Genomic DNA, 14,148 nt, shown 5'->3' on the forward strand with positions numbered 1-14,148 from the left:
TGCCTTCATACTCCAATGCTCCTCCAGCATCCGCTCACAATCTGTTTGCTAGGAGGGTTCATGGAACTGCCTGCATCCTCAGCCCCTGGACCAGGATCCACCTCAAACATGCTGGACTCCTCCATCTCACCCAGGGCCCCACAGTGTCTTTTACCAGGTCTAAGTGTCTTTTACATTTACCAGGTCCCAGAGCTGCACTGTCCTCCAGGTCTCACTCTTGGGCATCTGAATTGGTCTGGGCCTCTAGTTTCATCTGAGCCTTTTTATTTCTCTAAAATTTCCTTGTTTGCCCTGCCTCTGCCCTCCTCCTGCTTCAGAAGCTTACAACCTTTTTGTACCTGGAGCTTCCTCCTCTTCTCCTCTGCTTGCCTGCAACCCCTGGCACCAAGGGTGTTTTTTATTTCTCTCCCTTTTTCATCATTGCCATTTGTTGAAGGACAGCTGCCCTGCTGGGAACACCAAACCTGCTCCTTGCTAGGGGTCAGCTCAAACACCACTCTGAAAACAAAAGACTCTGGGAAAAGAGGATGCATGGCAGTCCTACTAGGCACAGAACAAACCCACTGCTTTTATTCAAGGACTGGAGCAACTTGCTACTCTCTAGATATGTAAGAACAGCATCCAAGCTAGATATTTACAGCTAATACTGCAGAGAGCTAATAATAACGAGGAGGGCCACTAAGATGATTAGAGGGCTGGAGCACTTCTCCTATGAGGAGAGGTTGAGGGAACTGGGTTTGTTTAGCTTGGAGAAGACAGGAAGACCTCATTGTTGTATTTCAATACTTGAAGGGAGCAAATAAACGGGGGGGAATGGCTGTTTATGAGGGTGGATAATTATAAGACAAGGGGGGATAGTTTTAAAGTGATACAGGGAAGATTTAGGTTAGATATTAGGAGGAAGTTTTGCACTCAGAGGGTGGTGACGCACTGGAACAGGTTGCCCAAGGAGGTTGTGGATGCCCCATCCCTGGAGGCATTCAAGGCCAGGCTGGATGTGGCTCTGGGCAGCCTGGTCTGGTGTTGGCAACCCTGCACATAATAGGGGGGTTGAAACTAGATGATCATTGTGGTCCTTTTCAACTCAGGCCATTCTATGATTCTTGATAATGGAACAGTTTAATCCTGAGCAAATAGAGAAAAAAAGCTCTCAAAATATGTGCCTTATAAAAATCGGGAACTTGGTATCAAAACACAAACAAGTTTTCTTAACTTGAAGAAAATATTACTTTTCTCTGCTTGTTTGTTGCAATACATGCTTTTTAGTTATTGTTAGTTTCCTGCCACTTGTTTTCACCTTCCTTCCTCTAGAAGAATTTGTTTTTATATCCAGCACCAGAATCAAAATCTTTACAAAGATAAATTGCTTTCCTTAACATCAGGGCAGGATTTCAACTTGTCATTGCTGAGCATCTCAAATGTTTTTTAGAGACCCTAACAGAAAATCCAGGACATTTCTGGAGTTATGCTTGTATCCATCACTTGTAGCCACTGCATAATCCGTCTCCATACAAATAAAATAAACGCCCACTCATTACGCTAGTGTCAGAGCCTTGATTTAATTCATCTACCTTTATTTAGGCTGAGTAGCGTTCTACTCTGGGAGCTGTTCTATTAACCAACTAGGCATAAAAAGGCAAATTATTGGATACATTTGAAGCATTAACAGATATTATTTACAATCTGTATTGTCGTAACAGCTGGTTGCCAGTCCAACTCTAGGGAGTTGTGCTTTTGACAGCGTGCTATTACAAAAAGTCAATGTTTGATCTTGCAGGCTGATGCAGTGATCCAGGAGGTACGGGTACCCAAACCTATCTACTGGGATTGTTCATTCGTGCTCAAGAGATGTTTGGAGAAATGATACCGAAGCAGATATATGTAATATATACTGCTACATTCAGGTTTGTACTTTAATTGTAAACTTTCTCATCCAGAGGAGGCCACAAAAATGATCAAAGTGCAGGAACACCTCTCCCATGAAGAAAGGGTGAGGGAAATGGGCTTGTTTAGCTTGGAGAAGAGAAGGCTCCAAGGAGACTTCATTGCAGCCTTCCATACTTGAGGAGAACTTACAAACATGAGGGAGACTGACTTTACATGATCTGGTAGTGATAAGACAAGGGGGAATGGCTTTAAACTAATAGAGAAAAGATTTAGGTTAGGTATCAGGAGAAAATTCTTTACTTGGGGGGGAGGGGAGGGGGCACTGCCCATGGCAGGGCGTATGGGAACTTCTGATTCGTGGCCTGAAACTTTGACTAATCACCAAAGGAAAGCAATGAGTCAGCCCTGGAAGCACAGGTGAAGGCATTTACCTGTGCTGCCGGAAGGGGTGGAGCTTGGCTCCACCTCTCCTAGATCCATTTAAGAGCTGATTACCAGTAAGGAAGGATCTCTTTCTGGAAATCCCTCCTTTGGGAGTTTTCTAGTGAGCCCAGGAGAAGGGTAAGCCTTCTATCCTTTTTGATGTAATAACCTGCTTAGCCAAACTCTCTTGCATATTTCTTAATTATAGCACCTGTATATTCATTGATTATACATAGGGGTTCAGGCTGAGTGGCCTTTAAGCTCACTTCCAACTTAAGTCAGTCCATGATTCTATAATTTTTCCTTGAATACTGAATTTCACTGTGCATTTGCTTTTACATTCACTACATAATACATTTAGAGTTTCCTAATAAAGGCATGTATATTTAGATTTTAAAAAAAGTAAAAACAAACAAAAAACAAAACAACAAAAAAACTCCACACAAACTAATACACCACAGTCATTTTTATTGCATTACACAGACCAAAGTAATCATAAAAGATGAGTTAGGACAGAATTCTGCAGTTCAGCATCTGTGCAGAAGCCTGCCCCATATGCTATACATAAAATTCCTGACTCATGCAGGTGTGACTGCAAGATGCGGGCCACTAAACAATGAAAACAGCTGAAAAACTTTGGTTAAAGCAGTTTGGCTGAGACACCACAGTTTAAGCAGGTCAGTATGAAAAGTCATTCAGCTCTCCTTTGGACTTCTTACCCTAGAAAGAAAGAACAGTAATAAAATCGGGCAGCAATAAATTTAGAGCAAATTATATTAAAAAATACTTGTATATAGCACATGTCCTGACTATGAAATAGTAATAGGTCATCAAATTAAATACGATGACTGGGTAATTTTATCATTGCTTGTACTGAGCCAAATCTTCCTTTCCATGGGTAAGCCAACCAAAGCAAGAATATTTGCCCAAATAATGCATGATTTACCCCAGTAGTTATGAGATTGCTACGTTCAATGAGAAGAACAAAAATGTAGCTAGAGCTCAGGGTCAGTGCATCTTCTGTTTATTGTAGTGGGGGAGTAAACTCCCTTTTATAGTTTCATAGTTTGCTAGAACCACTGCAAAGGGGCTTTAAAGTGATGTTCTGTTCACTGGTTCAGTACTGGGTCACAGATGCTATACTGAGAACCTGACTCTAGCTCCAGATTAGTCTAGCAAGCTGTTAGGGATCATAATGCATTCTGTAATGAGGAACTATAGGGCTTGGTGCATATGTTCTGAGAACTTATTTCTCTTCTCCTCACCCATAAATAACTTCTCAACACAATCAGAATCACACAGTGATGTTATGATTTATATGCCAGGTTTCAATCTGATCTCAGGTATTCACTTCCAAACCTTTCAAAATACCAGTTTCTAATTAAAATTATGATGCGTTCTTTCAACAATAACCCAGTATGCAAGGACCTGCATACCTTTCAAATCTTTCATAAGGCAAAGAGTCAGCCTTAATTTGCAAGTAAAGTTTATTGTTCTGTTGGCTTTAGGTAATGAAAACTTCTTAGAAACAGACTGCCATGTCAGAAATGTGGCACAATATGCATGGCTAGAGCCAATTTTGAAGGAAGTTACAGTGTCAAATCGCCTCTTTTCAGTAGAAAAAACTGCACTCTCAATTATAAATGCAATTCCAGCCTGACCTTGAGTGTGTCCAGGAATGGGGCATCCATCACCTCTCTGGGCAACCTGGATCTCCAGGGAGAGGTTATGGATCCTTTGAGTGCCTTCCTGGCACTCACTGCCAGAATTTCAGTCCCACATAATGAAACATGAGAGCTTGTGTCACTGCTCATGCTATTCAAAGGGATGCCTTTATCATTGCTGCTTAGGGGCTGAGGGAATCCTCTTTTTTTCTTCATGTACAGATATTAAATGTCGGAGTCAGCAGCTGGCATTCTGCAGCCGTCAGAGGGAATGTCTTGATGGCCATTGCCTCAGTGTTGGCAGGAGGAGCAGGGGGGATGTAAATGTAGGCAAAAATCGGCACTAGCCAACTCAAAATTGAGGAAAACACCCTTCAATGGTATTTATGCTTGGCCTGGAGCTCTGGGAGGACAGAGGCTACTACAAAAGTTGATGGAGAAGCACTCACAGCCATCGTAGGAGGAATCCCTTTGCACTGCGAGGAATTCCTACAGCCAGATGGGCTGTCACAGGGTCTGTGGGAATTGTTACTTTGGGGGAGCACTGGCCAAGCCTTGCTCCTTCAGGATGAAGGCAGCCACCACACCTCAGTGGTGAAACTCGGTAGCCAACATGGGCCCCCATGGCTGAGCCTGCTGCTGGTCCTCCAGTCTCTTTGCCCATCACCTCTCTCCCGGGGCGAGGCAGTGAAGTAACGCTTCTTTTTTTTCTTTTTTTCCTTTCCTTCTCTCCTCTCAGGGCTCTTTGGAAGCAGTGGGTAAAAACCGCCGTCTATCACCGGCATTTAACAGCCTGGCTTTCCCCAGAGGAGAAAAAAAAAAAAAAAAAAGGGGAAGGACGGAAGGAAAAAACCAACCTTTACCACCCACGCAGAGATGCTTTTTTAAGGGAAGGGGAGAAAAAAAAAAAAAAAGAAGCACAGAAAACCCAACCGAACAGCAGCGATCCCCTTGGCTGAGCTCCCCGTTCGCCCCCGGCGCGGTGCCCCCAGCTGGGCAGCAGCAGGTGCTCATCCCCCCGCACCTAGCGACTCATCCCAGCCTCCCCCAGCCCCGGGCGGCCTTCGGGTGCCGCTTCCCATCTCTCTGGGAGATATTTTCGGGTGACGGGAGCCACCTCGTCATTTCCGCCAGGAGAAAAAGACCCCGCGCACGGGAACCGCGGCCTCAGAGACCCGGTGGACGCAGCCTCAACCCCGCCGCTCCCCGCTCCGCTGCCCGGCAGCAGAGCCCTCGCCAAGGCTGGGAGCCGCCCTCGGGGCCGCGGGGGCGGGAGGCGTCGGAGCGTGCCACCGCCTCCTCCCCCTCCTTTTTCCTCCTCCTCCTCCTCCTCCTCCCCCTGCCGCCGAGCCGGCAACATGAACTGAAATCCCTAGAGAGGAACAGAGGCGGCGAGCGAGCGGAGCGGAGCGGAGGCAAGCGGGGCTTTAGCGGGGATTTTGGCTCCTTCGGGTAGAGGAACGGCCCCGTTTGAGGGCAGAACGCTCCCGAAGCTGCGCACAGCCTCGCCCCTCACCCGAAGAGCGGCGGCCTCCCGAGCCCCGCGCCGCCGAGCCCCCATGGCCCTCATTATGGAGCCCGTCAGTAAGTGGTCGCCGAGCCAGGTCGTCGACTGGATGAAAGGTGAGCGGCGCGCCCCGCGTCCTCCCAGTCCTCGTCCTCATCCCTGCAGGTGCTCCCAGCCGACTCCCCCCGTGGTTTTGGGCAGGGGTTGGGAAAGGAAGGGAGCGGCTGTCGAGTCTTCGCCGTCTGAGGGGACTCCGGGCAGCCTCGGGGCGTGGGGGTGGGAGCGGCCGGCGACCCCCGACGGCCGCAGCTCCGGAGGGGCGAGAGGGGGCCGTGCCCGGGGGGCTTCAGGCATGGGGCGCGGCAGGCAGCTCTCAGCAGAGTCTCGAAATAAAAGTTGGACCCGGGGGAGTGCACCCGGTGCCTTGCCTGGCGGCAACTAGCGATCTGCATTCGGGGAGCGGCCCCCGCCGCTTAAGCGGCCCCCGGCCCGAGCTTCGTTCCCGCAGTGCGCAGCCCCTGGAGCCGGCACGGAGGGACGCGCCGCTGGCGTTAAGCCGGGTGCGATGTACGGCCATTTGTTGGGCTGCCATTTATTTGCACGGCTCCTCTGCCTGCTCCCGCTCCCTCACCTGTCACCTTCTCTCTTCCCCACGTATTGGGAATAAAACTTGACTTTCTGGAAAGGCTTCTCACTTATTCTTCATATACTGGCTTGGCTTTAAAACTCCAATTTAAAAAAAAATGTTTTTTTTCTCTCTTTCCTTTTTACCTTTAACTTAGTCTGCAGCTGTGTTTTGAATAAATCACTCTCTGATATTATATATCTTTTAATAAAGATAGAATGACCGGATGGGTACAACTTTCGAACAACTGCTACATTGTGGGAGTTCCTTATAGCGTTCTGCATGCTACTAATGTGACAGTTCCATCATCCTTAAAATTTCAGGCATATAGCATATGTTCTTCATGCTGGCGTTTATAGCTGTTGAGTTATAATTGTGGTCAGTAATGTACATAGCTTTTTGCAGTCCATAGAATTTTAAAAGCTGAATAACGTGATACTTCATATTCTAAGGAATTAGCAAACATAACTGGCAACTTGAAGGAGCTGCAGGTGAGCAGCACTAAATGCAAGTCCATTTCAATCCCGGAATGTTTCATTGCAGTCATTTGGCTTGCAATGTTTTTTTTTACTTCCAAAAAAGCTCATGTTGGGGTTTTTTCGAAGCAGTGTCTGAGATACCTTCCTAATGTGTTGAAAATGCAAACAAACAAACAAAGAAGCCCAAAACCACGGATGAGCTTCAGAGATCCCGTTTTTCAAACACTTCAAAATTGTAATACATCACATACTTCTTGTAAGTGACAGGTGAAGTGCATGCCATGTTATGTGTCTGTATTGCTTCAGTGTAGAATTAGTTATTTAAAACCAACAGGCTGACTACATGAAATCCAATATTGAAAATAGTGCAGCTGGAGGAGGGTTCGGAGTGAGAAGCCTGGAAGCGACTCGTGGGGCTGTAGGTCTGCTAGGAAAAGAATTAGGTGGACTTTACAGGGAAAAATGTGGGGAAAAAAGTTACTGCAATCATGCCTACTGTTTGGGTTATGAAGCTTGCCTTTAAATGTTCAAACTGTTTATTTTGGTGCAAATGCTCATTTGTTTTTCTGAAATACTTCCATTTTTACTGAGCAAACAAACCTACGTTGCTTCAAGCTTCCACTTCTTTGTTTTGTATTCTGCAGAGCTGATGACACTTCATCTAGAATGATGTGCACAGAGGTAACCTACCTGCCTCTGGTGAGAGCTGTGTGAGAGAATCCACCCACACACCTGAGGTAGTTTCAGACGTAGAAACAAGTAGGACTGGCAGCTGTGTGCAGGTCACTCTGCCTGGCAAAGCTGGGGGAAGGACAGCAGTGGGGAAGGGCTGCAGCAACTTTGTTTGCCTGACTTATCGTTTGAACACAGTTGCTGGAATCCAGGTGAAAAGACATTCTTTAACTGTGTTAAGTGCGTAGTTTCTGAGAAACACAGTCCAGAATGTCACAAAAATAGCTTGTGTTGGTTATTTGGAGAGGTACCTAAGCAGGTATATGCCTAAAATGGGAATGAACACATCTTTCTCAAGAGAACTTCGGGGTGAGTGCATTAGTGGTCTCTGCATTAATAGCACTTAATTTTGGTCTGCAGAAATTACCTTCAGCTCCATGACACGGGAATATTAGGCTGAGTTACTGGGGTTATTTTAACGAATTACAAGTGCTGAACTTGGTTTTAACCTCTTTCTTTAAATAAGTGCCCTGTTATGTAATACGCTTGCTAAAAGCACTTCTGTAAAGAGTGTTCTTCAAAACAGATTTCAATGTTCAAAGCACATTCATTCCTGCAAAAGGAAAATCCTACTGTTCAACATTGTTTACAGTTATCTGAAAGCAAGGGGAAATGAAACACTTTGGATTTTATTGCTCTCAGTGTTTCTGTGATGGTCTTACTGGTATGACCTGAACGTTTGCAATAAATTCCCTGTCTGGAATTCTTTATTTAGGCAAAAGAGCCGTGGCATCAATAGCATTTTGTTCAGAGCATGATAAAGCATTGGGCCTAGCATTAAGGATGTGAAAAATGAAGACAAAGAAAGTATTCCAGCCCCGAAGCGTTACATAAAAGTGCCGACTCTTTGCCAGATGGCTGCATGGGGACTGGGCTCAAGGCAGTGGGTGTTCACCAAATTAATGCAGCCTCCCCAGTGTGCGCTCAGTTTTTAATTTCTTAACATCCACAGTAGGACTGGGAAGCCCTTAGTGCTCCTTGGGCGCTGGCACTGCTCATAGGTGGAGTTGGGCATGGAACTGGTTATGTGTGCGAGTAAGCCGCTGTCTAAATTTTGCCTTGTGAAAATGTGTACAGTAAGGTGTTGTGGATCCAATTGCGTGAACCAGGTGATGTTAACCAATTAAAGCTTTGCAATTGAAAATGGGAGCCTGTGTCAGCAGATGAGTTCTTGTCTGTTTCGAAGTGAACTCACCAGCACTGAATTGACTGTCACGGAGCTGGAAAAAGAGCAGATGGATTAGCTCATCTCTCCCACAGGATGGCATATTGGATGTGCAGGATAAGATGAATATTTAAATTGATTCAAACTGCGCGTTATTTCACTTTTCATATATTTAGTACTAATTTTAAAGGCCCTGCATGGATCAGTGAGCTGAAACTGTGTCAATCAACTCCTCTGCCTCTCCTTTTGAGGACATATGTGGATTCCACTCCAGCGTTGCAAGATGTTGGCATGTTGTATGGGCGGGCGTCATTGAGCATCATGGCTTTCACTGAGTTGTGAAGGGAGCTTGTCAGATGTGCTTTGGATTGCTAGGGCTCTGAGCAAACTCAAAGATAAGGCACTCCATTACCTTCCAGCCACCAGGAGATTTTTAACTGGGTCTTGTAATTTTCCTTTTGTTCCAGGTTATTTCTAATAGCTGTAGTTTAAGGGCTTGCTGCTTTTAACAATATTCTAGTTTTAATTCAGCACCATTTTTGCAGTGGGAAATGTGTTCAAAAAGGCAACCCATCTGGAAAAATTGAAATTACCTTATGTAAAAAAGATTAAATATATATATATATATTTTTGGTAAGTGACAGCTTATAGAGCTTGTACTAAGCTCATACAGCTTAAATTGTTGTAATGGTAGTCATACTAATCAAACTGAATTTTGAAGCATGGAGATACTTTAAAAGCTTTTAAAGCTAAAGAATGTGGTCTTTTTACCTACATAAAGTGTACTCTACCAGCATTTAGAAGGATGTAAATATTTAGGACTAGTGGAAGAGAGAGGCTGATGTGAATGTGCTAGCAAAGAGAAAGCAGAGTGTGAAAGTTTCTCCTTTGGGTAAGTTAATGTTACATGGATTTAAGAACAGAGTTTCTCTTTGCTCTTCATGTGCAGAGATTCCTGTTTTCAGCAGTGCATTTGCACAAAGTCATCAGGGGCTGCTGACAGCTGTGCGCCAGTAGGTGTAACGGGAACTGTTTGTGCTTCAAGAAAATGCAAGGGTTTGTGAAAATGCTCTGAAACCAAGACTGTAACACTTAATAATAATTAAAATCTTGCTCTGGGGACCCTTTTACTCATGTTTCTGTGTGTGCACAGCCCTAGGACTTCTGTGGCAATATCCCAGGTTGTTCTGTAGTCTCTAAACTATTAGCCTGCTCATCAGCGAAGGCACCTTACCTTTCGCAGCACTGGGATTTAGACTTCATAAGCAATAAGAATGACCACAGAGTTACTGTCAGACCTACTTGAGAAGTTCATTTTTTGCCTTGGCTTTTGCTGAAGAAGATTATTATGGACAGAGGTTAGGAGAAAGCTTTTTCTGAAGTGTAGGATTGACTGTGACACTGCAAAGATCTTATGAGCATCTGCCTCATGGTAAAGAGGTGGTGTGCTTGCATGTATGTTATGTGCCCTCCTTTTGAGCTTTCAATTTTATCCTCTTCAGTTTTCTTTGCTGTCTTGAGTTAAAGGTACTTTTTTATACTACTTGTTGTTGCTTTTGAGCAACAACAATTAACAAATATAACTTAACAAATATTTTAGAAATAATATGTGTATTGCTAAATGCTCCCAGAGAAACAAAAGATGGAAATCTAAGAATATGAAAAATACATGCTTTCTAAAACTTTAGTTCATTGTAAGGATTGTGGTAGATGACTGATAAGCTGCAGAAGAGTCATCAACTTGAAAAGTCATGTTACATTTTACATACATACACCGTATGTAAAATAGATCAGGTGTTTAACATTTTGTCAGCATTAAAACAGCATTTTTTTTCATCCCAAGAAAAGCAAACCAAAATTCTACGGTATCAGAGGATACATACAGTTGTCCATCAGCTCTGAAGCAATGCTATTAAATGTAGCTATGAGTTTTACTGTAATGCCTAGCAAGAAAACCTGTGGGAAAGCTGTAGAAAAAGACAAAGTGGTACCACAGTTGGAGCTTAATTATGATGAAATCCTGAACTTGCTAATTTAAAGGTAGTTATTTCCATTCATAAAAATAATAATTTCACTAAGAGGATTTTGGATTCTTGCTGAAAGGAGGAGAGGGGAGTTTGTGTGAAGAAAGGTTGTCCCCATCATGAGTCAAACTGTGCTATTCCAAACTTCAGTTCTAATGACTCTTGTTTTAAAACTGTAGTGAAGGCACCACTGAAAGATCTCTCTCTTTCACTTGTTTATTTTTCTTTGTGAGTTTCTTTTTTCTTGTCCTTATGACATTAGGAATTTTAATAGCATCAGTGGCCACTGTCGTGGTGATATGCTTTAAAGCATATTCACGATTAGTAAACCTCTCCTGCCATCATTTATCACCAGAAAATAAAACTGAAACTCCTGTGTAACAATGCCTGACAGCCCTGGTGTTGCCATAGCAAAGGCATTGTTACATAAGCAGCCACTCTGCAAACAATTCAAACAGTCAAATTTTAAGCATAAAATGAACATTCATTTCTAAATTAATGATCTTTTTGGGATTGAACTTTCCTAAATTAGGAGATTTCACTCATTGACAAAATTAATGTGCAAGCTGGGAAGCTCTTTCAGCACTGCCCCTTTACACCTTTATTTTGTTTGAACATATTGTTCTGTTTCTGAAACATCTGTTAGTTTAAATATGGCCTCACAATATGTTTTCTCAAGTGTTGTGGTTTTTTTTCTTTGCAAAAGTTCATTGAAGTTCTGTATTCTTATCTTAGATTCATTTGCACGCTGTTGTATTAAACGAAGCAATTTGTTAATGATTGTCAAGAATTTTGCAAGGCAGTGATATAAACCAGATCATTTGTCAGATGAGAATTTTTCAATATGTATACATTTGTATTTTTAGAATCATTGCAAGTAGTTGCCTTCTAGTGTTCCAATAATTATAAAAGAGGCAGTTTTATTTTCTAAAACTCAATTGGTGAATGGTCTAGCCTTCCTGACTGATTCTCAGAAGGGCTGCTAAACTTTAATCTCAGTAAGTTACTGCAGCATTTGATGGTACTGCATTTCTTCAGGGCCAAGTAGTAGTATGTGTTACTGATTTCCAAAGGAATAGCACAAGGCTGTTTTCTTTGTGGGTGGGCTAGTGTTTAGAGGTATGCAACTAGTAGAAAGAGGAACGTAGTTCCTTGGGCTCTTATTTTATGTGGCTGTTGTTTCTTTTTCAAGAGGTCATTATTTCCTAATTAAATTATAGGATAACCATAGTAGTGATCTGCTGTAGCAAGTACCCATTGCAAGATAAATTTAGATTTCTAGATCCAAAAAAGCAAAATTGTACTACTCTTGCACTTATTACTTAAATAATTTTTTTAATGAAATCTTCAAACTTTTAGCTTAGGAGCTGACCAGTTATCAAGACAAATGCTATTGAATAAGGATTCCCAGATATCTTACTGAAAAATTGCAGTTCTGGAAGGTCTCTGTCATGGAATGGCAAAAAATACATTTTCTTCATTCTTGTCTTTCAGCTTTTCAAAGGCATCTACATTTCTCTCTCTTTTTTTTTTTTTTTCTTTTTTTTTTCTTTTTATAAGTACGGAGGGAGAGATCAGTTGTATTTTTTCGAGAAGAAAAAATTTAGAGGACTAATATTAGGCCCATGTTATAGTCAAAATACAGAGGAAAGCAACTACCATGTGTGCAGGGTATTCAGTTTCACCTTGTGGAAGAGTTGGATCTAACAAGATACTTGTTCTTAAATTTAGAATAGTTGACTGTCCTGGACCAAGAATCTGCTGTTTTCAACAATGTTCCTGAAAGTGAGGGATGAAGTGTTGGAGGACACATATCCATCAATTTGTGGTGCCCAAGATGAGCATTGTTATAATATACATTCCTTCCTCACCTTATATGGGAATTAGGAGATGTCTGGCGAATGAAGGTATTTTTTTCCAGTGCAAGGAATCTCTCTTAATATAGAAGGAATTCAGCAATGTCTACATCAAGTCATTTAAAAACGCTGTGATCTTGAATACCTAGCCTTTTATGTTCTACTTATCTGCCAAATTATGTCATCTTTGAGAAAACAGCAGTGGGCATAAGCACGTAAGGTATCTGGCATTTCCTGTTTATCGGCTTTTTTTTCCTTAGGTAGAAATTTAGGGCACTTGGTACCTCAGATGAAGTGTCTAGAACTGTAATTTCAAAGTGTTTGGCCTTACATGATGAACATCTGCTGCAGTGCCATATGGTAGGAATTTCCAAGTAAACTGTTAATTAATATATGAGTTTACTAGAGTTAAGCCGTAATTAAGCTGTATTCAACTGAAGTGTATTATTTTAATACAGTAGGATACAAAGTGCTGCATTTTTGTTAATGTGAGTCTTTAAAGGTTCAAGTACCCTTTTTAAAATAAATAGTTTAAGTCTCTCATCAGCTTCAAACATCCATTGTTTTCAGTGGAATAAGGTCTTTCTCTTGCTAATGCTAAATTTTAGATTGCTAATGCTGTGGAGATTCTACTAGTAGGGCTTTACTGGTATCTGGAATGTAACACATTGGACCCTGTATTTTCAACTGGCAAAGCCAGGATGGATAACATTAGAATATGTGCTGTGTCATTAGTGGAGGTCTGGCTGAACTGTGCAAGCATGTGAGCCATTTTCAGATAACATGAAATACCAAGCTGACAGGTTCTAATGAATTCTAGAGTACATCTAGAAGAAAGGGGAAAAAAAAAAAAAAAAAAGCCCTACAAAAAAGATGCAGGTCTGTCTGCTGGGTGGTGCTGACTGGTTCATGCCTAGTACCTTGGACCAGTACCTCTGGTGGAACAAAATCATGCTGTGTGCACTGGTGAAAATGATCTGTAGGAGTGTTGGGGTGGAAACTAAAGGTGTGTATGAGTAAGGATGCTGCTGGTACCTCTTCCTTGGCTCTCCTCTATGGAGCAGGATGGGCATAGCCTGGGATGTCCAGGTGTAGAGCCTAGGTCACCTCTAAAAGACTCTTAACTCTCACAGAGGATGATTGTTGGCCTTACAGAAGTTTACAGTTTAACAAAAACATATTTATTATAGAATTTATTTTTAGTTTGGCCAGTTCCACCAGTTGCCAATAGCTACAACTATAAATGATCTATTCTAAATATACACTTTCTTCCCTGGTCTCCCTTCTTTTACCTTTCTCTCCTGATAATCTTCATGTCAGTAGAAAGGTGAAGAAAATCTTCCTCTGCACAATGAGGCCAGGTGGGACATTTCTGTGCTGACTAATTCATTTTGTGGCATTTTTTCCTCTGAGTCAACGCTGAAACCATTCCTGGAGATGCCAGGGGTGTTTAGTCTCTTTAGTGAGATCTGAATCTGAAGTCTTAACCAGGTGTGGTTGCTGAAGACCACTGGCAGCCACAGCATTATTGCCATTAATAATGCAATTTTTGAAAACTTAGGCATTACAATAAAGCCAGTAACTGGCATTATTCATTACGGTGGGGAAGTTAAACCTGGTGCCCTAATAGCATTTCATTTTAATAATTGAAATCTTTGTAACTGAATTCCCCTCATTGATATTCATGGCTGATGTGTGCCTTCTTTACTTCGTTAATTGCACTGTAGTTTTGCTGGGTGCTTTTGCATAGCTGTTATTTTGACTGGGTTTTGTAAGATTTGCAAGG

At 42.5% G+C, this 14,148-nt stretch overlaps 1 protein-coding gene across 3 annotated transcripts in view; it reads left to right on the forward strand.

Annotated features, from left to right (window-relative positions):
* The first annotated feature begins 5,445 nt into the window (after positions 1-5,445).
* The window catches only part of CNKSR2 (connector enhancer of kinase suppressor of Ras 2), a 205,352-nt gene continuing 196,649 nt past the window's right edge, over positions 5,446-14,148 (forward strand). For all 3 annotated transcript variants that reach the window (XM_042867255.1, XM_042867252.1, XM_042867253.1), the window contains exon 1: positions 5,446-5,597. In XM_042867255.1, the coding sequence (XP_042723189.1) occupies positions 5,534-5,597 (64 nt within the window). In that variant the 5' untranslated portion in view covers positions 5,446-5,533. The remainder of the gene's footprint in view (positions 5,598-14,148) is intronic.

The sequence above is a fragment of the Lagopus leucura genome, unplaced genomic scaffold (assembly GCF_019238085.1).
Source record: "Lagopus leucura isolate 7727_CA_CO unplaced genomic scaffold, USGS_WTPT01 Super-Scaffold_100001, whole genome shotgun sequence".
In the NCBI taxonomy this organism is placed as follows: Eukaryota; Metazoa; Chordata; class Aves; order Galliformes; family Phasianidae; genus Lagopus; species Lagopus leucura.